We start from the raw sequence: 24,632 nt of genomic DNA on the forward strand, positions 1-24,632 counted from the left end.
GGGGGGGGGGGAGGGGGGGGACTTCATATCTTCTGCATGTGTTTATCACAAATCTTTGGAAATCGCTGTTACTTATGAGATAATTGAGCAATTGCAGTCATATCTGAGCACAGTATGTCCCTGGTGTTGCTAAATCAATCCATCAACTTATTCTAGCACCAAAAGCTTTATGCTCTCATTCCCATCCTGAATAAAATGTGAGGATACAGTACTTAGATGGTGCTTATGCTGTCAGTCAGCTGCTTTGAACAATATAGTGACTGATTGAAAATTATAGGCAGAAGCATTTCTATCTAATGGTTTGAAACGGCAATGTCGCTTACAATAGTTCAGAGCAGTTGCTTCCTTGCTATAATATAGTTTGGTATTATCTATCTAGTTAAAATTATTTTAGTTAATGAAAGAGAGGGTACATATATTATGTTAACATTTATTCCTTATTGCTGCTAGTAGAGATTATTTTCTTCCTGAGGCCAAATGAAAGACTGTGCCTTAGAACAAATAATTGATCCGAGCAAATAATTCATAATGAAACCTTTTATTTGAAGATCTTTCCCACTTTCCTCATGAATTGCCTACAAATAGATGGCTGCACATGGATTCAATGTAGCCGTGAAAAATGGTTCTCGAAATTTTTCTGCTTCATTCGTGGCCTGTAGGTTGTTTCAAGGAGCCTGGAGAGGACTTGGTGTGCAGGCAGGGAGGCAGGAGGGGTTGTGGGAGAGCTGGCGAGCTGAGAGGGAAGTGTTTGCTTTGGGTCAGCACTCCCAGCCCAGCAAAAGTACAAACCACTTACCATGGTGGTTTTGTACCCGCTGCTGCTGCTGTGTCTGGCTATAATCACGAAGGGAAAGCTGGTGGGAGCTCCCACCTGTGGAGGCGGCGTGCTTCTGAGATCTTCTCCTGCTTCCCAAGACCCATCTGGGTTTATTTTCAGCTCGCATGTCAAATACATGGGGAGCAAAAGCTGAGCCTGTTCTGCAGGCCCTGGTCAAGCATGCTGAACGCTGAAGAAATGACATGTAACATCCTCAGATGGTAAACATCTATAGGCATAGCCACTCTCCTCCTTTTGTGCCTTGGCAGAAAACACCTATTAAAAATTGAAGGAAAAAACCCAAAACATAGAACCATCTTGCAAAATATTTTCATTTTCTAATAAATGCAGATAAAAATTTCTGCAGACTTTTTTTTTTTTTCTCTGAACAGTATTGATGACACATGAGAAATAAGAGGTCTATTCACCAAATTATGTCCAGTAAAAATCTGTGATACAAAATGCTATCAATTGCCTGGACATCTTTTGGAACTGTCCTTACCTTCAGTATCTTCCTGCGAAGCAATGGTGAACATTGGGAATGCAGTCTGCTGCTTAGGATAAATGATAATAATGATGATAAATTTTAGTTCTCTATGTACTGGTAGCACTGGTTTATCTTTTGCACACATTTAAATCCTTGTGTTTTGCTATTTATATTATTCAGAACTGGACACTTTACAAATATTTAAACTAGATTCTTCCTCCACATGGAGGAGATGTTCTCAGCCTGTCTGCCAAGAAGCAATTTTTTTAATTTTTTTTTTTTTTTTCCCTTCACTGGTTACTTAAGAGGGTTTCCTAAACCCCATCTGTTTGTTTGGGTATGACTATTCTGTACTCAAAGCCACTTCAGCTGCCACCATGCCACTGCAAAATGTCCCTCTAAAGCTAGGAAGATGCCAGGCAGCAGCTCACATGGCCATTGCCCTGCTGCTCTTAATCTGGCTGTGCTATTGAAATCCAGCTCAAGTAGGGCACCTGAACTGCAGCCGTGTCTTTGACTGCAGCGTGTCGAATGTCACTCAAGACTGTGAGAGGTCACTTTTCAGTGTACTGTCACAGCACCTTCAGCTTAAAAAAAAAAAAAAAAAAAAAAAAAAAAAAAAAAAAAAAAAAAGTTGTGACAGTTTTCATTGCTTCTCTTTTATAACCTCCATTATTGTTTGTTTTTCAGTTACCACAGTGTTTAGACCCAAAGACTGCTGATGTGGGTTTTTTCTGTAGTTACTATAATATTTAGTCCTGAGACTGTGGATATATATATTTTAGTGAAGATAAACAGCCTACAAAGTAGTGCCAGTTGAACAGTACAGAGAACCCATCATTCTTGTGTTCCTAAATTGAAGGGTTTTTTCCTCCTCTTTTTCACCTTTCTCTCTTTTCTGTACTTCAGCTGTCATCAGGAACAGCTTCCCTGCTGAAAAACAGCAGGGGGGTAAATAAATATATATTTACATTGTGTGTCTATACCATAGAAATGGATCTGCCATGACATTTATTTGAGCACAGACGCGGATCCTAGATAACGTGCTTCTGAAGATAAATGTCATTACAGATATTAGCCATCAAATATTCTTTATGTATTTACATAAAACATTACAACGAGGTTTTAAAATGAAGACTTACAAGAAGCAGAGGAGAACGTCCATAGGAGACAACTGTAAGATGAAGTACGTAAAAAATATTTAGAAAGTGATGATAATAGTTTAATTTAGTTATCAACTTATAAACTGTCACAACAGTTTATTTGTTATATCAATCAAGTGGAAACCAATAGCAGACTAACTCCCTGGCATATCTTTGAGTTTTTATGTGCAAGAATGAGGAATGAAGCTCAGGTGAGCAAATAGGAAAAGATGACAGCAGAAGATTTAGAGAAATACTTGGATCTCCTTGCTCTCTTCGAGCTGACAACAAAGTCTTTTTAATGCTGCTTTGTGCACTGCGGGGAGAAGGTAGGAATGACTGAATTGCAGTTGGCAGTCGGGCACCAAATCACCAATCTGATTAAGGCTACGCCTTGTGCTTTGTCATCTTGTAAAGGAATGGAGCGTCATTTGGGTTTCTCGGGAATAAAAAGATGTCCCAGAGTGAAAGTGAAGGAAGTGAAAGAAAAAGCTCTATTTCCCTGAAGAGAAGGCTGAAGTTAGTGGTTAATCATAAATCTGGCTCATTGTTTGGAGGGGCTTGTGAGGGGGCTATAGGAAGGTGTGAAAGAGGTGATCTTTTATCCTTCAACAAGGGATAGGACTCGTATGTAGAAGCAGATTTAGTCCTTCCTTCCTGGTTGATAAACACCTTATATTTTTCCCTTTTGTTTGGACTGAATATTTCTGAAAGTAAATTTTGCTTTTGGTTTGAAAGCTAGACAAATACGTCTTTAAGGTAAAAGCATGGATGCATTTAGTATACAAAATAATGTACATTAATAGATCTGAACAGTTTGCATGAATCTGAGTAGGTGTAAGAATAATCTATAATGTACCCAATTAATCGTAATGTAAATTATTGTTCATGGGTTGTTTTTTTTTTCTGGATACTCTAAGGACACATTTCAACTATTGTCTCCTGTTTGTTTTACACCAGCCTTTATTTCATCAACTGTGCTTATGTTCTATTTGAATATTTCAGTATATATTTCTTCAGAAATAAAAGGGACCAATACTGTAAAAAAAATAAGGCAGAGTAATCTGGGGAAAGACAAGTGCTACTCTTAAGAAAACAAATGTGTCACTGTAAAGAATAACACAGTGATGGAGGAAACAGCGGTGTGCTGGTCAGGACAAGTTGTGAAATGACAAAGATGCTGCAAAAACCAAGCCTAGTTTGGGAAGCAGCAGTGGTCCAAAATGAGTCTTTTAATGATGTCAGAGAGGGGGAAGTAAACTTTTTTGTCAAAAGGAAAAAAGGTTCAGCCCAATACAGAGTTGATAACATGCCAAGAAAAGAATATCCAAAATAACAGGCATAAAAGTAGAAAAATACACTTTGTCAAAATGGTGAAGCCATCTCTCTCCAACAGTGACCCAAGAGACGTTTTTATTAAGAAGGGGCTGTGGTGCAAGAAAAAACAGCTTGCTTATGACTTGTTACCTGTTCAAATGCTTAACTGGAGGATAAAGAGTATTAGCGAGATCGAGCTCCAAATTCTTGAGCAAAGATACTTCTCTCTATTCCCAAATAGCGAGTATTACTGTATTTCTTGATAGGAAAACAACTGTTAATAGAACCAATTTAGGAGCATGGATAATATTTATGCCTCTCTGTTTTCATTCGTATTAGAATAGAGATGAAAAACAGACATTGTATCTGTAAAACAGATTAGGCTGAAATTGCTCTCTGACTTACGCTTTTTAAAAGCTTCCAAAGCTTTAATTAAGAAATTACCCAAGCTGTCTATACTTCTGAAAAATGCGTTTCTGGTGAAGTTCAATGAAGTTAGTGCAAAAGTTTGTAAGAGACCTTTTCCAGGCATCTAATCTATTTTTCTACAGCCCTAACGTAATATTTTCACAGACGGAAATGCAATCTTATAATTTTTTTCAGCATGTATCTGAACATATTTTTTTTCCATTTGATCTCTTTCCTGAGGTATATGGGCTATATTTACCAAAAATACCTGTAATGTTAGCTTTTGTGGTATTGTAAGTATACGTATAGATGAATGCAAATTACTTCCTACTTCTAGAAGGTCACCATCACTTCCCCCTCCAAGAATCTCTAACATAAGAAATAATAGGAAAAGGCAGTGTTTGAATTGATAGATGATGACATGGGGTAATTAGATTGTTCAGAACCTCACTAGAGCTATTATTTATAAATTTGTACCGCCTTGCTTTTCTCCTAATCATTGAAAGGATTTGTCAACATAGATTTCCTCCTCCTCAGATGATGATGACATGAAGTGCAGCCCACAGTATATGCTGACAAGACAAGAACTTTTGAGACTGCCTTAAAATATTCTGTGCAATGACTACGTTTTTCTAAATAGTGATTTAACCATGCAGGGAGAACTTACAGGAAAGACACAGACTTACCTAGTCTTAGCTTTTAATAAACTCAGGTAGTTTCACGACTCGGTGTAGGAATATATTAATGATGGAAGAAAAGTGGATAGCCTGGTCAGGTAGATGGTCCCTCTTCACTCACCATTGGTTACAGAGATGACAAGATCTGTGCCCACACAGCCCCAGAGACCTGGGGATTTTATTCTGCCTTAACTCACATTAGCTCCAGAACAGATACAGATGGTCTCAGCTAAAAATTGCAGGAGAATGAGGGGAATAACTGCTATTATCCTGCTCCTTGGACCCTTTGGTGGGTGTCACCTGAGTGGTGTCCTGGGAGACTGCCAGGTTGTGGCACCTCCACTCACGTGTGAGAAGCACGATGTGCCAGGGAGACGTGGAACGGGCAGAGCTCGGGGTGGTGGCACGTGTGTGTGTGTGCACGTGTGCTGTCCCTCCTGTGCTCACTCCCACGTGCGTGTGGTTTCCCTCCACAGCAGATCTGAGCCTGGTGAACGGAGAGGAGAGCTGCATATACTTTGCTGGGAATTCTCTCGGGCTCCAACCCAGAAACGTTAAAACTTACTTGGATGAAGAACTGGACAAGTGGGCTCGAACGTGAGTACACCACAGGGTATGTGAGATGCTAACCCCTGCTTCAGACGAGTGCTTTATTTTAGGATCTGCCTTGGAAATCTTCAAATAGAAGAATAGCATGTTGAAAGCACTACAGCCTAGGAATAAAACATGTTCAGTGTTTCCCCAGCACTATTTATATCTCCTTTAAAGATATGAGCAGTAAAACAGGCCAGGAGAATCTTCCAGCTGTGATAACCCGTGCTGTGCATGGTGGATCTGCTTTGGCTCATCTGGAGGACCTCTACAGTTTAACCATCCCCATCCAATTCCTATGTGTGTTTATACACAAACCACACAAACTCATTTGGTTACTGCTGCTGGCTGGTGAACGTGATTCAGTTTCAGGCCCCGTGATTTTCTAATTAGTACTTTTGACTGCGTGTGATTCACCCTGCAGGCCTTGCAATGGGCAGTTCCCCTTGAAATAACACCGAGCACAGGTGGTACTGCTGCCAGTGCTGGCAGGTTTTTGGCTTCTCTTAAACCAGGTCTCTGCCTGACAAGTTCATTTTATTTAGAAAAAAGCATTGCTGTCCTCTCAGTAGCATCTCAGCGAGCAGCTGAGGGTGGATTGCAACAAGCTCTGTCGAACAGAGCTGAGGTAAGAGACAGGAGGACAAAAGAGGGACGTGTTTCAGCGTTGCAGGAAAGGGGCATCGTCATCATAACAAATAGGAAAGTTTTTAATATATAGGGGGGAAGATTGATTAATTGATTATTATTATACTTTTTTTTTCCATGGAGAGTCTGTTCTTTGAGGTGTCCAGCACCTGCCTGAGTGTCTGGAGCAGGAACAAGTAAGGAAAGGGATAAGTATAAAAACCAGGGAGCTGAAGGCAGGAAAGGAAAATAACATCCAGATGAATGAGTGAGCTGGGAGAGAGATGAACACTTTCAGAGGGTGTGGGATATGAGTGGAACAGATGTGATTTCATGGTGAGAGAGCAGCGAAAATATGGGGAAGCAGAAGAGGAAAAACTAATTCTGCTAACTGGGAAGCCCTGTTTCAGTAGAAACAGTCTAGATGGAGGCTTCATGATGTAAATGTGAAAAGTCTGTGGCTGCTCTTTCACTTGTTAATATATGAATGCTGTGGGTTAATAAAAATGGTTTACTGTTTTCTATTTATTACTTGCGTTCTTGTGAGAAGAAAGTTGAGAATGAATGGGAATGAAAGTGAACTTTGGAAGCACTCGTTCCTCCTGGTTATTCATTCAGCACAGCGCTGCAGTTTCTCCAGTCATTTGAAAAAATTGCAACCCTGTCCATTTCTGTATGATTATCGTACTTTATCAGGGAAACAGCTGAGCTCTTTCAAAAGCTAAAAGTCAGATAGTGCTCTTATCTGCTAGAGTGATGCACTGGGAGTGCAAACATATTTCAGCTCCTTCACTGTATCTTTTCACTGGTTCACTTCCATTCTTATGTTTGTCTTCGCTACAGTGAAGGTTGGGTTTGTTTTTTTTTCTTGATGATTATAAAAACCTGAAAGAAAAGGGTAAGCAACATGTTTCTCCAGAACATCAAAAGTGCCTTCAGCAGCTCTATCCAAAGGAGAAATATGACTGAACATGATTTCAAGCCATCAGAAGAGAGGGAGCAAATCTAGAAAGGTTGTTTGCTAAAAATACAACTTAACCTGAAACACCTTACCCAGAATAGATCAGAACGTTCAAAAAAAAACCCCACCCTGAAACCCAACACAAGCCAAACCACCAAAACCCACAACAAAATCCTGCTAGTTGCAGATGCACCTAATGCGATAGAGGAAGTCAGGGTGAGATTAAGCCGAATTTGAACAGAGCAATTTATGCTTAAAGAAGCTGGTGGGTGGTATCGGGTGCTGGAGGCTGCAAAGGGGAAGAGGTGTTTGGAGATGTGCACATGGATGCTTTTGTTCCAGTCGCCAAGGACAGCTCAGCAAAATCCAGTCTAAGGTAGTAGCTGTTACCAGCTGCAGCCTGTTCAATAGCTCGTGTGTTGGCATCGTGGAATTTAGTGGCTGTATCTTAGATAAATAAGTAGAGAGAATCTAAGAAATGGCATGCAAATTAGGTACATCCTTCAAGTCGGCAGTGATATAGATTCTGGCTCCCTTATAAATTGGTTTATCGCGTTTTCTGTTTGTTGTGTCTTGGGACTCATCTCAAATAGCTACTATGCTTGTCTATTTAAATGGTTTTCACTGCTTATAGCTGATGGCAAGAGTGAAAAGGAAGATTACCTGGTAGCTGTTGTCAAGGGCAGGGAAACTCATATAGCTCTGCGTGGTGATGGCAACTCATTAGAGTAAGGCCTGGAGAGAAAGAGACCTTTTCATGCATTTCTTTATTGTTGTGTTCTCTTTTTCTTACAGTGTCACTGTCCCTTTTTTCTCTCCCCGCCTTTAAATGGTGGGTTATAGCTCTCTTCTCTTACATCTGCCTCCCACATACTTGTTCTAGTTTTGTATTCTTTCTTTCCGCATTCCTCAGTCCTATTTTTTATGCTAATGTATAAAGACTACAAATCCAAGCCACTGGCATTCTTAATATGGATTTTAAAAGAGCCTTTGAAGCTTCATCTGTCTTTCTGTTTTGATTTCAGCTAAATTCAAGATTTATTGAATGAGGGGCAAAAAGGGATGAGAGTTGTCTCTTCCATGTTTAGCCTAGGGTAGGCTGTAATCCATTTTTTGGAAGTTTAAAAAACCACAGTGTGATTTGCTTGAAAGGCCAATAGGTGCTTTGCACTGTCTTCTTTTCCCTTTCCCCTGCCACAGCTGTTTAAGCAATGTATTTTATAGAATCATTATTGCATGTGAGCATAGTCACTGCAGCGGGCGATGTCTCTCGTGTCCGAGTAACTCATTAATGTGGAAATGTTAAAACAGAAGGGAATCTGATGTGGCCACTTGTTATGCTCTTGTAAAGGGCTGGTAGGGCGATTGGGGAGTGGAGAACCTGCTGCATGGAAGTCTTGAGGATTAGAGTTGTTTAGTTGAGCAAAATGAAGACTGAAAGGAAAAATTATGGTTCTCTGTGAATATTCTAAGGGGTAAGCATAGAGGGGCAAAAAGGAGCCAATTCTGTGAAATAACATGCTGGCACAGTAAATATAAACTAGTACTTAATAAATTTAGGCTAGAAACTAAGTATGTATATATGCTTCTAAGCATTGAAGTAGTCTGGCCACAGGCTTCTGACATGAGCATAGTAGACAAAAAGTCCAAGACTGTGGAGAGCTTTATAATATAGCACCTGCAGTAGCAAAGGACTGTTTTCGGTGAGTCAAAAGGTATTTTTGTGCTGAAGGTTTTATGTGCTGAACTACTCCTGCAAGGTAGAACAGCCCTGCAAGCAGGTGTGCAGCTTGGTGGGGCTTGGTCATATTCTGTTTGACAAAGCCGCTTCTGCCATTTGGTGGCAAGAGTCATGTCTGCATCGTACCTTTCTGCAGGTTGTATGTTAGAGCTGTAAACACCTGGTTTATGCCCTGGGATTTTTAGTCTTGCCTTCAATCTACTGGTCCGTACAGTTCTTTTTCTTTGGATGAGTTTTCCTTTCTTCTGGCTATTTCCTTGCTTGAAATCATCATCAAACTTAAGAGTCTGTATTGGATCATTAAATGCCTTGCATCATTTTTGGCAAAGAAGCAAGAAGGAAATTTTCACTTGAACAAGATCTGGACGAGCGCAGAAGATTCCTGAAGCTGGCAGTTAATTTAAATCCCTTTTGTTACCTCCTTTGAAACCCTGGGATCATATCAGAAAATGTGTTTCTAGCTCCCCTAGCGAGCTTTAAATCAACCAGACCTCGGCGAATAAAACGTGGCATTGTGATTTCTTGCCAAATTGAAAATAAAATGGTAACCGACTAAAAATTAATTTGCACAATGAGGAGCTCTCGCAGTAGTTTAAGAAATAATTCTGTTTGTATGATGCTTTATGATTTAATGGGCTACGTTTTGTATTCATTAATTCGGGTACCTCGATTTAAATCTCTCTCTTGCTACCCAGGGTGCAGAGGAAACAAAATTAGATGTAGGCTATCCATGTCTGAGGGGAATGCCAGAAGCACTGCAGTTGTGTCCTTAAAGATTATTACCCCCAGTGCCTACCAGAGCTGAGAGAGGGGTGGCATAATATACAGAGATATAAATTCTCTGAGGCAGAGCATAGAATTTTACAACCTAAGTGTAATAGGATGTATTGTGCCATCAGCAAAGGCTACAGAGTTTCATGTGATTAAAATAAAAAAAAAAAAGGTCCAAGAATATGCCTTTAACTACCATTTTAGCTGTAATAATTTTTGTCTCTTGGCATTTATATTGGCCATCAAGAGGAAGCCAAGCTGTAAGCTGTGCTGTAATAATAATAATAATATGAATAATAATTAATGTTGCCTCTCCTCTCTTTCAATATACTTAAGTTTCCATGTTTTCTTCTCAAAAGAAAATATTCCTATGCCCAAGATCTCATATTTGTTTTCATTGTAACTTGGAAATTTATACTGAAATTTTGTTAGTCCTATGTGCTGGTAGAGAGAGCTTTCATCAGTAAATTCCCATTAGAAGGACACTAATGGCTATAAAATCAGAGAAAGCTAATGAAAGAGAATCCCATAGGTAGTTAGGGCTTCTTTTTTTCCCATCTTATTATGTTCGCTATTCTCTTTCAGAAATACAGATCCCCTTGGGCCGAGAGCCACTGAAAATCTTTGGGTTTTTATTTTAACAGTCCATATTGCCTCGAAGTCCCTTGATTACTATATTACAGTTAAGAATAAGAAGGGAAATTAACAATAACTGTCTTGCTGTTTGTGAAACACATACCATTGTCTTCAGGGAAAGCAGCTGCGTTATGGTCTAATAGAAGGGAGGAAGTTTTAGCACGAATCCTGCCCCTTACCACATTTTCTCCCCTACCCACCTACTGCCTTTATTCCTCATCTATGAAATGTTCTTGTAAATGAGTGTTATTTCACACTGTCCGATTTCTGCTATCAAGTTATCATCAGAGAGCAATTCTAAAGCGGAGAAGAGCGGTCAGCTAATGTACCATGACCTTGTCCAAATTAGGGATCAGGGTCCTCCTTGTCATCTGTGTAAGGCTGGACTTGTTGAACGTAGGGAGGTTATTTTAGCTGTAAGAAATATTCAGTTGTACCTCTGCCCTCCGTCACCTGTAGACATAAACTAGTCCAAAAGCAAATTTATGTGTTTTTTTTTTCTTTCAAGGATGAGATTCATGAAATGGTTAACACAAATTGTGCTTTTTGCAGCAATTCTTCTTTTCTTTAGGACTGTGGTTCTTTTGGAAATATCCCTAGGAGGTGTGAATTAGACTCAAGTCAATCAGAAAGGGTCTGACTGTAAAACATTCAGGTAATTTGTGTGGGAGACAGAACAAAATTCTGCCTGAGAAGAGGAAGTAGGAGGTTGATAGGGAAAACCAATCTTTTAAATAGCCTTAAGCATGGGGGACTAGCTGGTAGCGTCTCATACACCCTCCTTTCTCATGTCTTAATCAGCCACATGTCTTCTGGTTTTGAGTGAACATTGTGGGCCTGTTCTTTAGAAGGTTTATTGTTCTTCTTTTCTTTCTTTCATCATTTTAGTTTTTGTGGGGTTTTGTTGGGGGGTTTTTTGCTCTCTACTCAGTTTCCTCCTGGTTTTGTCCCTGTTTTGAAACCACTTTATACTTGGTTTCCCTCAGCTGCATGCAGCCTGGCATTTCTGACTCCAAGTACCCCGTGGTGCTCAGCAAATATGAAAATCATCCAGTGTGAGATGGAAGCCCAGAGCAATGTTCCCCTGGATTAGCACCATTATTACTTTTCTCAATCTGCTTTCATTTGCATTTAAATCTGTAAACTACATCCTGAATGTTTAAGAAACTTTGCAACTTTTTATTTATGTATGCACGGTGGCTACCTTAGAAGTTTAGTTCTCTGTCACATTTGAAGCAACAATTATTTCAGAGCACTTAATCCAGAACTGAATGTACATACCTGTCACTTCAGAGTAGTGATGCATTCAGGTTTAAGGTGACCATATGATCCACTGTAGACAGGAACAGCTTGCAAAATAAAAGTTTTTTTTAATGCCCTCTGTCAAATCAAAAAGCTTTACGCACGCTTAGATCTAGAACAATTTGGCAGGGAGAAGCAATAAAAATTAGCAAGCAGCTCTGTTTGGGCGGGTGCTTCCCTGCATATACATTAAGTACCTGCTGGTTTATGCAGAAGGGTGAGTTCAGACAGGAGGTTCAGGAGGATAGAAATTGTTTTTGACAAGAAATATTTCTGTCCGAGAGCAAGGCAGTATTCAAGTCTGCGCCATGCAACGTTCAGCTAGAAATTCAGGAGGAGTAACTCTGCAGGGTGATCTCTGCTCTCTGTGTAGGATGTGTGAGCTGGAGTTCCAGCACCGCTGTGCCCTTTCCCACCATGCCTGTTCCCAGAGGCGTCTTGTATCCCTGCAGCCACTTCCAGAGGGCTTGTGAAAAAGCTGTCATTTTTAATTTTAATGGCTTTATAGAGGAGTTCTGAGGGCCAAAATAAATAGTTTTCAAACAGTTGAAAACTTGGCAGAAAGCAACAAATGAATTGTGTTTGGTAAGAGCTTTAATGACATAATAGAGATGTCGTGCTCAGCTTAGGCAAGTCTTCTCCTCCTCCCTCCTCCAAATGTGGGATCTCCACATCTTAGGACTGATCCAAAGGGAACAGCGTAATGTTTTCATCATTTGTCTCTTCCTTTTCAGAGGTGTTCACGGCCATTTTAATGGTCAGCGCCCGTGGGCTTTGGCAGATGAGTGCATCCTGGACCGGATGGCTGAGCTGGTCGGTAGGTGTGAACTGTGGGGAAAAGCTTTCTCTAGAAAAGAAAACGAATTTGGTTTCTTTTAAGATTGAAAGTCCTGAAACTGAGTAACCAGAATTTAGTTCCTGGCATTCTTTTGCTTTAAAGCAGTTTTTCCTGACTGCCTTGTGCATGGACTAACATTTTATTTTAAGGCTGCAAGTGATTTAAGAGATGAATGTATGTGATAATATATGAGCATATCTATATCATGAAACTAATTGCAGCAAAGGGTTTCTTAGAACATCGTAAACCACTTGGTCTAACACGTGAAGCCCTTTTAAAGGGCACTTGGCATTACAGATTCTCAGACTCTCTCCTAGAAGTGAATCAATGAACTTTCCCCTTTGAAAAATTATTTCTATCTAGACATTTTCTGCTTTTCCTCCTTCCTCTGCCACTAAATCCAGTCTCATATTTGAGAACTGCTTATGTCAATGAAGCAGATAATTGGGGCAGGACCTGCTATTTGTAAGTTCCCATTACCCCGCTGTACCCCTTGAGGAGTCTGCAGCGCTGCAGGACCTGGGCAGTAAATGCTTCTGGTTAGTCTAGAGATTGAGAAGGAGCCCTGGAGACTTCTGGTGAGTTTGCCAGCCATGAAAGCAGTTGTCTGAGTCCGAACGCAAATTTCTTCTCCGTCTCTTTGCACTGACCTGTGTGTAGTTGCTGAAATAATATTTCACTGGGATTTCCTTCCGAGCTGGTGCTGTCAGAAGAGGGAAGAGAAATGATCTTGGCAGGGTTTCTCACAGACCCTTTTTCTCCACACCCCTTGCAGCCATTGTCAAGGTCGGGCTAGTAGTTTTTGGTGAGATTTCGCCAGTATTTCAATTTAGCTGTTGAAGGCAACTGTCAATACTCACTGTCTGAACTGAATTATCATGTGTTCATTTGTGCCTTCACTAAGGAAAAAAAATATTGTGGTTAAGTTGATTTACTATATGCTAGATACTGTCTTGTAATTTCTCCTCCGACTATAGACAAGTGTTCAATGAGAAAGTTATGTTTTTTCTCCTTCAAGAGAAGCAAATGGAGTCTGAACAACTGGAAACGGAGACATTAGGAATTTCATGACAAGTTTATTTATATATTTATAAATCAAATAGTTTCCTGGCTTCATGAAATTTCCAAATAGCTAAGATACTGGAAATTATTACTGAAGCAGAACAAATATAAGAAAATATTGTTATAGTTGGTCTATTCATGCTGTAAGCACTACGATAACATAAATATGAGTTTGGCTACTGGGCATCACTGGGCTATGCCGAGCAATCCCATCTGCAGAAGGAAATAAAAACCAAAATGCAGATTGGTTGTTTTGATCTGGAAGTTGCTACCGTAGTACCTGGTGTTGTTCGGGAGCTTAAGAAATTACTTTTTTTGTTTCCATTACATTAAAGGGCAAGATCAGTACATCCATCTGTTAACTAACATAGAACATAAAAATGTGAGAATATAAAGTGGGGGAGGGTGCTGAAATGCTGAATGCAGCTGATTTAGGGATTTCTCTAGTTTGACCGATTTTTTTCCTGGCAAGTGGATGTTCTTGTTTTCGTTGGGTACCACTGGGAAGCTGTGGGCAGGTGGCGAAATGTGACCCATCACACAACTAGCCCGATGCATAGTAAGGCCTTTTAAATTAGAAACCTTGAATTTAACTGGAGGCTGAAAAACTTATCTGACGTCTTATGAGGATGGGAGAGCAGTCACACTGCATACTTCGAGACACTTCCATTGGTAAAGTAACAAGGTAGACCATCAATGCTCTTCACATAACCAGGAGAGAGAGCCAAGATCACCCAAAAGGCAGCCCGAAGCACCTGAATTATCATCCTTCTCTGCATCACCACCTGCAAATGTTTGCCACTGCTCTGTTTGCAAACCGTGGGTCCCCCTGAACTCCCCGCAGGGTGTTGGGGCAGGCTGAGCACCAGCCTCCTGCTGGTGCCTGGGTCAGTTTGGCCTCAGCTTTAGGTTAAGAGTCACTGCAGAGAGCAGGGAGTCAGGCTGGGATTTTTTTTTTTTTTTTCCCTTTAACCATCTGTTATGTAGAGGCTGCCAGCTCAGTGTGCATTATAATATTTAACTAAAAGACATATTCTGGGTGTAAGGAGAGGGAAATGAGAGCTTTGTTTAAACTTGTAATTGCTTGTCAGTCTCCTTATTTTTCTTTTCCAAACTTTAAATGACACTAGTCCTTTTTTTTTTTTTATCACAATGGCCAGACTACACTGAACTTACTACAATATTATTAATTTTAAAAGCATATTTTAAAGTTTTCTATAAAAGTTATGACTGAGGTCACCCTATCATTAACCTATTTTTGTTTTTAAAATTCTTTGTGGGAAAGTGTTTCATAGTGCTGTTTTCCTCAGCAGTAAAGGGCATGTCAGCATTATAAGCTTGGATTTTGTTGTCCAGGATTGTTCGGACTTTGATTAACCAAACTATAAAGTATGGTTTGGTCTGAAATCTGGCCTTCAGATTCACATGCCAACAGGGGTTTATTTTTTTCAGGACCTAGGTGAGTGATTCCTAGAATGCAAACAAATTAATAATGGATGCACTGCGTCAAGTTGTGATTTTTAAAGTTTTAGGTAATAATGAAAAGGCTGAGAGAATAAATGCAGGAAAAGCGTTGTGTTAAAATGCTCTCTCTTCCATTACAACTGAGGACTGTTTTCCAAAAAGGTGTAATACTGAGTATGTACGAGTTGAGTGAATTCTGGATTTACTTTTTTAGTGAATTTAATGTAAGAATATAAACAAAATTTTACCTTGTGTTTTATTGAATATTTAATATGTTACAGAGGAGGAGGAATTGTCATTTCTCTCTCTCTAAGTAGTAGCAGTAAGTAAAAATTATTTGGTGAGATTTATTCAGGAATGGACTAAAGATTGTAAAATATCTTTATTTAATGGTTTATAGTGCTATAACACCTTGCTTATTAAATGCAGTCACATTTTCTTGTTCATTGAAAGTTACAGTAGTAAATACATTGTGAAATGCAGAGTCAAGGTCAATGGTTGCCAAAGCTTTTTTTCTATGCTCACGCCGAGTGGCATAACACGGTAACGGTAATCTCTGCTTCTCCTACCAGACTTTATTAAAACATTACAACCTTGGCAGGATCACCTTCTGATGGAACAAGATTAACTGTATGGCTGCTGCCGTACAACGCGCTCCGGCAGGTCTCTGTTGAGGGAAGACTGAATGCTTAGCAGATCTGTAGTGACTTTGAGTGATAAGGATTATTTGAAATAACCAAACTGTTTTCAGAATTGGGGCCCTTAGGCTTTTTTCAATCATTTTACAAAATGCTTTTTACTTACTCTGGTGAGGATCAGGCTCCCACTGCAGTCAGAGAGGAGAAGGATGGCAGTGTCTGCCTAACGCAATCATAATTGTCTCTGAAGTTGTACTTTGCAAATGCTGCTTCCTTTTATTAAAGAGGAGATTTATCAAGCAGAACATACGGGGTTCAGCCTGTCTTGGAGATACGGTATAAAGTTAGGAAATAAAGAAAGCAAACATAATTTTGTCTCCTATGTGCGGGGTCTTTGAATATCGTAATAGGTTAATTGGATCATAGAAAGGTTGTTTTCTGAAACGCAGCACAGGTTATAAAGGATAACAGTTTTCCAATGACACGGATGAGGTTTGTTTTGTGGGCATGAAATTCAATAATGGAAAGCTTTTAATAAATATATAATTTACGGAAGACCAAGACTTACATGACAAATGTAGTGTCATATTTAATTTGGGATGCTAGCATGCAGCTACAAGTGATCTACAGATTAACCATTTGTTTTATATGGAAACAGTGCAGCAGGCAGAGGATCGCTTGTGCAGAATTTGCTGTGAAAGCCACAGATTTCATGGAAGGCGCAAAGGGAGAAAAAAGAACAATGCCACTTCTTGATGCTCTCCTTTTATTCAGCCTCAAGAGTTCCACAGAAATATTAAGACTGCAAATAATACTGTTTCGAGCTGCAATCACTCTTTCTAGCCGTCTTCTGTATCTGCAGAACAGCCACAAGGTGACCTCTTCCAGCAGCATGGAGCCTGCAGATGCAGTGCTATCAGAGGGAAGAAAATAAAGCAAAGGAGAGAAGTAAAAGTGAGGAAAAGACCTTATTTTCCCTATGAAGATCTAGGTCTACCTATATTTTTTTTCTACAAACTTGATGATGTTCCTTGTGTCTAAAAGAGGCAACTTGTGACATCTCTTTTAACTCCTGGCTCATTCCCTGGACAGGTCCTCCAGAGTCCCTGACAACTGCTGACAAATCCTTTTGTCTAATATTTGGAGTTTTCAGCAGCACAAAGAAAGGCCCTTGAATACCTCAACCTTGATCAGAATGATTCTTAGCTTTTTCTGTGGTGGCAGAAGCTGAGGCTGCCTTGGCAAGGATTTATGAATTATAGATTTCCATGTTCTTTGCCTATATTTTCTTGTATTGTTTTCTATATTATGAAACGGTTATGTCTTTTTCTTAGGCTGACAAAGTATAACAACTCCATAAACCTAAACTCTGTGGGATATGGTAGGAGTGTCTTGGCGTTCTTGCTGTCTTTCCCCTATGTTGGTTGGGACCTTGTGTGCCCTCCAAGTCAGGGACAGGAGGAACCCAGGGTTCACCTGTCCGTGTCTTGTAATTCTTCTTACCCTTTTTACCTCAATATTATGTTTTTCTTTCCCCTTTATCAATCTTAAAGGAGGCTATTGCCCTCTCTGCCTGCTTATACTTCATCCCTCCCTTTCCTCTTTCCACTTCTGGTGACCTCTACTGCTGGGGCGATGACTAGGGGAAGGCACATGAGCCCATCTTCCAGCTGAAGAAGACTACCAAAGCACTGATTTTATGTCAAGGGTGAATTACTTCTTTTCAACAACAGACATCAGGCAAAACAGAAAGAACCAGGAATTGATTTTTCTCCATATCTCAGTGGTGCCCTGCTCAATGCACAGTCCCTCATCCTGCCTGAAACCTTTCACCAGTGGTTGATAAGAGTTCAAGAACTTGTTACTAAATACTTTGTAATAACAATTAGCTGTTACTCCATTAGCTCTGCCTATGATTAGCTACAGCCAAAAGGCATGCGTTATTAACCTCCTTGGAGCTATGTGGGTATGGCTGCTTCATGCTAAGTTGCTGCATTAATAATGGTCTGTTTATAGTCAATAGGCCGATTTTGCTTGGATTTTGTATTGGGGATGAGATTTAGCTTGACATTACAGTAACCACTTACAATAGATGATTGTCTCAACATGTTTTCTGACTTGCTTTACATATAAACTTAAGTCAAAAATAAGCCTGCATATCTTGTTTTACGTCTAGTCTTCTGACCTGATTTTTGTCTGAGGTATTAATGATAATAAATCCACTTGTGGTTTGCCAGGAAATGGAAATACTTAATTGGTTTTTGTTTTCTATGACTGACCCGAAAAAAATAAATATTTTCCTGCCAGTGTGGTGTAGTGAGTCAGACAAGAAATCTTTTTACTGCGCGGTGATGACACCTCAAAGGTTTTTTTTCACTTCCTAGTCTTTAGAGAGACATTGACTGAAAACATACTTTTGCTTTCTCAGCTCTGTACTAGATTTCTCTGAAACAATAAAGAGAACCCCTAAGCAGGTGTTGAGTTTTTTTGTTATTATTTCAGGGGCCCAAAGACATGAAGTAGCCTTAATGAATGGGCTGACTGTTAACTTGCACCTCCAGATGGTATGTACTTACAATGTTTATTTGATGTTGTGTTGAAAAATATATTTTTTCCCCTTCTTTGTCAATGTAAACAAACTGTTTTCTGAGGACCTCACAAAATCAGCACTGGATGATAGCCTAACTCTTTGTAAGCCTTGGGAGTTGTATGTTGGATGATGCTTTGGCTTGTACGGGACTTGTCTCCACTTAAGCAGAAAACTTGGATAGAGAAGTATTTTCAGGGATTCTATATCGGAAGTTTGAGCTGTTTTCATATGTGCTGTGTGTCAGTCCTCAGAGAAGAGACCTTATTATTTAAGAAACATTTACAAATGACTTCTCAAATTTTAATTTCACATCAAATGTCAGAGTTTAAGAAACAAGAGCTCAACTGTGAGCAAGACAAAGCTGTAATTTCAGTCAAGCTTAAAATTCAGTTGCATACATAAGAAGGCATTTTGAGTTACTCCAGTTTATATATGCCTAAAATGTGGTAAATGTGATTTTTATTTTATGATGTAGTGGCCATAAATGTGGTTTCCTTAAGTGCAGGTCTCTCTGTGGTTACATACAGCCTGTTTCTGGTTCTGTCGTATTTCCGAAAATTTAGTTCAGTTGAATGAAGACTTGAAGATTCATTTTGTGTGGTTCACATTACTCAGATCTACTCCTCTGTAACATGTGTCTGACCTTTGTTAAACTATGAAACCGGAGGCAGGGAAGGATGGGGCTAAGTACAAGCCAATTTACCTGGCTGGTGTGTGCTGAATGAGGTGCAGTGCAGCCAGACGCGTGCTAAGTTGCTCCGGGTATGCAGCCCACGCTGGACTCAGAGTAACCACTGCTAGCGTGAGAAGGAGGGCTTGTAAGTCTTCTCCTAGACTTCTCATCATGGTGGCAAGCCCAGCTTGCCTCCACAAAAGGAGCTGAGAAGGGAAGACCGTTTACCTACAGGTACCGAGATGGATGAGAATGAGATCTTTGCAGAAGGCTTAGTCCTTTAGTCAGGCTTGTTTCGGAGGGGCAGATGATTTAATAAGTAATGTTTTAGGGCAGGAATGGAAATCAATTCCTTTTCACTCTTTGCTCCTCTTCAGCCACTGCTTTTGCTTGCGGGATGGAGCTGGGTGAAATCCCAGCTTCCCTGGCCGCACTCAAAGCTTTGCCATCGATTCCTGTAAGTGCAAGTTTTCACTGCTGGATTTTTGTGGCCTTTGTTATGGATATATGAAATACAGAATTGTAATGCTTTCCTACTTTGATAAATGTTATATGGACAAAGAAATATTTGTAATTTCTAGGGGATTCTCTGTAGTCTGCATGAAAGTAAAACAGTCTTTATTAAGTTACATGCTGGGAGCATCTCTCATCTCTGCTTAGATACATTTTAACATTTTTTTTTTTTTCTTAACAGCTATCTTTCTTTAAGCCTACTCCAAGACGCTGTAAAATTCTTCTAGAAGCCAGAGCCTTTCCCTCTGACCATGTAAGAAATTAATATTTCACCATATTTGTATTATTAATCATATTTTTCCAAAGAATATCTGTAGCCTGATTTGAATATTTATTAGCTCATCTTGTCCAAGTAACATTACAATAAAAAAAAATCTGTCAGAAGCTTTTGAGTTCAGCATATTTTACAGATTGTAGCTTTATTCCTTTTGTTCAAATAAAAAATGTTACAAGAGGAAAAGATTGAATGGGTACATTGATTTATTAGTCTTTTTAAAGACATTGAGCAAACTACTGGCCTAAATCAACTGAAGTTGTAAATGTTTTATTAATTCTTGTTGCTGTTTTACTTTATGAAACCAAATCAATACAAACTGACAACATTAACGCTTATATATCCCCAGACAGAGATGGAAATGTTTGTTCTTAGCACTTTAGATTACTAGTTCAAACATAATTTGTCTGCTGTGAAATAGGAGACAATAGCCCGTGCATCACAGTTTAGAGCAAATTAATCTTTGGATTTGTGGCCCACCGCTACTTTATCATCAACTCCGTAAACTCATGGAAATTGATAACAAATTTGTTCTCTAAGGTGAGATAAAAATGACTCAAGACACTAACAGGTTTATTTGTAATGAAGATGGCGGCACAGATGTAAAAACTTCAAATTGCCTTTATTCTAAGTAACGTTCATACTAATCCCATGTTTGTTCCAGGTACATTGGTACATTTGGACTCCATTTCCTAAATTTCTATGGCACTTCAGCAATAACCTGTGCAACCATCATTGCTTCTGTTCCTGTTATGTAATTTTGAGCTATTTTTTAGTGTTATTTAATATTTTTTTTATTCTCTCTCCAGAACCATCACTTACAGATAAAATCAGTGGGTAGGATTTTAAAAAGTAGCCTGAGAGTTGAGAGTTCTCATTTCCTCCCAGCTGTGCATCAAATCTAAGACGTGAGATAGCGCGGGACAGCTTATATGTGTGGGCCAAACCTCGTTTGTGTTGGCAGCTGTGCTTATGTGACAGCCTGGGATTTAACGTGTGTTACCAAGCAACTTGGGTACCCAGGGCTCCTGGAGAGGCAATATTCAGTCTTCTCCGTGGCTGTGATCCGGGTGGACTTTGCCTGCTGGAGTCTGGTAAAGCACATCCACCATCACATTTCTACCCTCATTCTGCTCCATGAACTTATCCTGTAGGATTTAGACTTTGCCTTTATTGTTGCCATTTTGAGTCTTTTTCAAACCAAAGGAAATCCAGACAGTTTTCAGTGAAGTTGTATTAGGCTTTCAGGTGTTAATTTTAGTGAAAGGCAGGCAGCTGAATCCCTTTTCTGAAGTTCCGATGTGTTTTTCTTTTAGTTCTCATGTGCTAACATGTTCTTCATGGAACTCTTTTCCAGTATGCTGTTGAGTCCCAACTTCGACTTCACGGACTTGATGTGGAGAAATGCATGCTCATGATGCAACCACGGGAGGTTGGTGAGAAATATGTTCAGTTCTGCTTGCTATTGCTAAGGGCAGAAGCATATTTCATGCGTTCCCTAGTGTCTGTCTGCGGAAGTTATAATCTGTTTCTACCGATACTTGTAGGTAAAAACGATGAATCATGTATTCTGTTTCTGGGCATGTTTTTTTGATGTTAGAACCCATTTAATAATTGTCTGGTTCAACTAGTAAGTTTGCTTTATAGAACAACAACAACAACAAAAATGTTTTCTCTGTTTTTCCTGTTTTCAAAACAATGACAGCATCCTAAGAGAACTGCAAAACCATAGTGGCTCATTGAGAAACCCCAATGTCCTTTTAATGTCCTAAGGTAAAAGATTGCTCTAACATGAACAGCAGCAGTCTGTATCAGCACAGGCTGAGGGAAAGGTCTGCTCTGAGTAATATGCAATTCAGATTAATTTGAAAGACTGCCTTGCTTCACTTTTGCAGTACTAAGAACTTTGCCACCTATCTATAAACCGATGGTGACCTTTTGTTTCTGAAATCTGAGTCATCTTGTGAGTAAAGAGCCCACTCTTGAACGCTTGATAGATTTGCAAAGATTGTTGAGATAATAACAGTTACTTGCAATTCAACAATCTTGCCCAAGCTCTTTTCAGTAACAATTCTAATTTAATTCTAGGTTTTCTCTGCCTAATTGATCCCTAGGTGGTGGTATATTTTACATGATCCCTTGCTAGGAAAACGAGAGGAGGATGGGGCAGTAATTTTCGCATAAAGAATCAAGAATGAGAGGTTTTATTTTGGTTGAGATTCCTCTATATTTAATGACCCCAGGTTTGGGGATTTTTGTACTTTTGATGATGTGAAACTTATTGTTTTTGAAATATAAATATGGCAGGCTTATAATAGCTTCCTGTGGGATACAAAGTTTATCAGAAAAGTACAGAGTGAAACTGATAGATAACTTTCAAGTCTTGTCGGTGCCACAAATTTCAGATGCCACATAAAAACCATTATAGATGCTGTTTGCACCAGGATTTTTTTTTATTTTATTTTTTTTTACTGTAAATTAAAACTGTCTGGAATATTAAAGAGTATGAAGCATGATAGAATATGAAGTGAATAGACTTTTTATAACTGGCACCTTCAAGATAAGTTTGCTAATGATTTTTTTTTTTTTTTTTTTTTTTTTTTTTTTTTTGTGAGGTAACTTACTCATAGGCTACTTCGTAGCACTACCTTTGTATATCATTACCATGCTAAGGATTTGCTTTTGATCTCCTTATGCAAGTGGCACAGCTCATGGTAAAATATAGATTATGAAATAAGAAATGACAGTTTCATTACTGCCAGAGTTAATGTGAAATGTGTGCTTTAACTTTGTTTTAGGGGGAGGAGACCTTGAGGACTGAAGATATCCTTGCTGTAATTGAGAAGGAAGGGGACTCTATTGCTGTCGTTCTGTTCAGTGGGGTGCAGTACTACACAGGACAGTTGTTTGACATCCCTAGAATAACAAAGGCTGGCCAAGAAAAGGTAGGATTGCTCCAGACCTGTCCTTTTAACATCAATTTTAGATCAGTTTTCCTCATGAAATATTTTTCATTTCAACTTTTTGTGGAACAAAGAGAGCACACATGGAAACCTGTGGGGCTCTGATAAAAAGGAAAAGCATTCTGTGCCTAGATCCTTTGGGGGCTGTGTGCTGCATGAAGAAATAGCCCTGTGAGAGCAATCTTGCACGTGTGACTTAAATGTATGGAGAGATAATTCATTAGTGTTAACATCTACAGGGCTTTTCCTGAAGGGCAGAATTTCAAGACATTCAATGGTGAGAGAGGAAATAATCACAGCTTGATTCATAGAATCAAAGGATGGTTTGTGTTGGAAGGGACCTTAAAGATCACCCAGTCCCAACCCCCTGCCCTGGGCAGGGCTACCTTCCACTAGCTCAGGTTGCCCAAAGCCCCGTCCAACCCGGCCTTGAACCCTTCCAGGGAGGGGGCAGCCACAGTTTCTCTGGGAAACCTGTGCCAGGGCCTCACCCCGCTCACAATAACCTAACTCTACTCTCTTTTAGTTTAAAACCATTATCCTTCATTTATCCCTACACTCCCTGATAAAGCATCCCTCCCCAGCTTTCCTGCAGCCCCTTTCAGCCCTGGGAGGCCGCTCTAAGGTCTCCCCAGAGCCTTCTCTTCTCCAGCTGAACCCCCCACTCTCTCAGTCTGTTCTCACAGGGGGGCTCCAGCCCCCCCCCCAGCATCTCCGTGGCCTCCTCTGGACCCACTCGAAAAGGTCCGTGTCCTTCTGCTGTTGGTGCCCCAGAGCTGGACGCAGCCCTGCAGGGGGGGTCTCACGAGAGTGGAGCAGAGGGGGAGAATCCCCCCCCTTCCCTGCTGTCCACACTGCTCTGGGTGCAGCCCAGCACACGGTTGGCTTTCTGGTCTGTGAGCACACATTGCTGGCTCACAGTCAGTTTTCCACCCACTTCTCCGCAGGGCTGCTCTCAGTCCATCCTTCTCCCAGCCTTGTTGAACTCCATGAGGTTTGCACGGTCCCACCTCTCCAGCCTGTCCAGGTCCCTCTGGATGGCACTTCCCTTCCCTCCAGGATTTTGACCACACCACGCAGCATGTCGAACTTGCTGAGAGTGCACTCAGTAATTTCTTTAAAACTTAGTTTGTGTTAGATTTCTGCTTTTTTTGGCAGACTTTAATGATTATCTTCTTTTCCTGCAGCCATGCTGTGGCAGTTCTTGCCCCCAGTGAGCAGGGAGGTGAGCTCCCCATGGAGTCAGCAGTGTTCAGACTGAGCTATTCAGTTTTCTGGAGACAGGCACAATGTGGAGCATATCAACATCACAAGATGACTGTATTTTAGTGATGACTCAGCCTTTGGAGCTTGCAGGCAGTGTGCTCTGTAGACATAGCTGTAAAACTTCTTTAACCATCTCTGTTGCTTTAGGAATCCAGGAGAAAACAGTTTTTAATTAAGTCTTCTTATCAATAGGAGGTCACCAGAATTTCTGTAGGGGCAGTCTTTTACTGGATGTAACTTGTCTCATATGAGATTAAACCACTCAAGGATAAACTTATTTAGTATTACTGGATTTTGGCAAAACAGCTAACTATTTATATTTGATGTTTTAATTCTCTGGAGAGGTTCCTGGCTCACAACAGGCTGTACATCTTCTATTGCTGTAGGTTTGGCAGTGGAAATATTTCTGGAGGTCAGGGAGTAAGTTATGCTGCTGGAAAGTGATGGTAAAGTCTCCCCCGGGAGAGCAGAGCAGGTGTGAGAGCTAGTGCAGGGCCCGTGGGATATGAAATGGGAATGTTCTCACAGAGCAGCACCTGGCAACAAAATTGGTCCTGAACACAGTACAAAACAAGACTGACTTCTGACATGGATGCAGAAAACCAAGGAAGAAGGAAAAGGGGGGGAAGTCAGCTTCAGGGGGAAATGTGTCTGTGTATTAGCTCTACGCAGCTCTAAGAGCAACACCCTCGTGGTGCCTCCCTTGAGGGTCTTCCAGTACTCTTTGTTGACCGCTACTAATCAAAAGGCTATACTGAAATGTTTGAAAGAGGAGATAGGTTATTAATAAGACAGTGCCACCCACTAGTTCTCACTCTTGGTGGCAGCAAAGCTTTTGTTCAGCCACCAATGCCTACGTGCCTACAGTGCTTGT

The 24,632-nt window shown here is 40.2% G+C and overlaps 1 protein-coding gene across 1 annotated transcript in view; it reads left to right on the forward strand.

Moving 5' to 3' along the window:
- Positions 1–24,632, forward strand: part of KYNU (kynureninase) — a 54,466-nt gene that overhangs the window by 223 nt on the left and 29,611 nt on the right. Inside the window, exons 2-7 of the mRNA XM_026852724.1 lie at positions 5,325–5,445; positions 12,212–12,294; positions 17,982–18,043; positions 19,437–19,508; positions 20,887–20,961; positions 22,328–22,474. Of these exons, the coding sequence (XP_026708525.1) occupies positions 5,325–5,445; positions 12,212–12,294; positions 17,982–18,043; positions 19,437–19,508; positions 20,887–20,961; positions 22,328–22,474 (560 nt within the window). The remainder of the gene's footprint in view (positions 1–5,324; positions 5,446–12,211; positions 12,295–17,981; positions 18,044–19,436; positions 19,509–20,886; positions 20,962–22,327; positions 22,475–24,632) is intronic.

This window comes from Athene cunicularia, assembly GCF_003259725.1.
Source record: "Athene cunicularia isolate RWA chromosome 7 unlocalized genomic scaffold, athCun1 chr7_part1, whole genome shotgun sequence".
In the NCBI taxonomy this organism is placed as follows: Eukaryota; Metazoa; Chordata; class Aves; order Strigiformes; family Strigidae; genus Athene; species Athene cunicularia.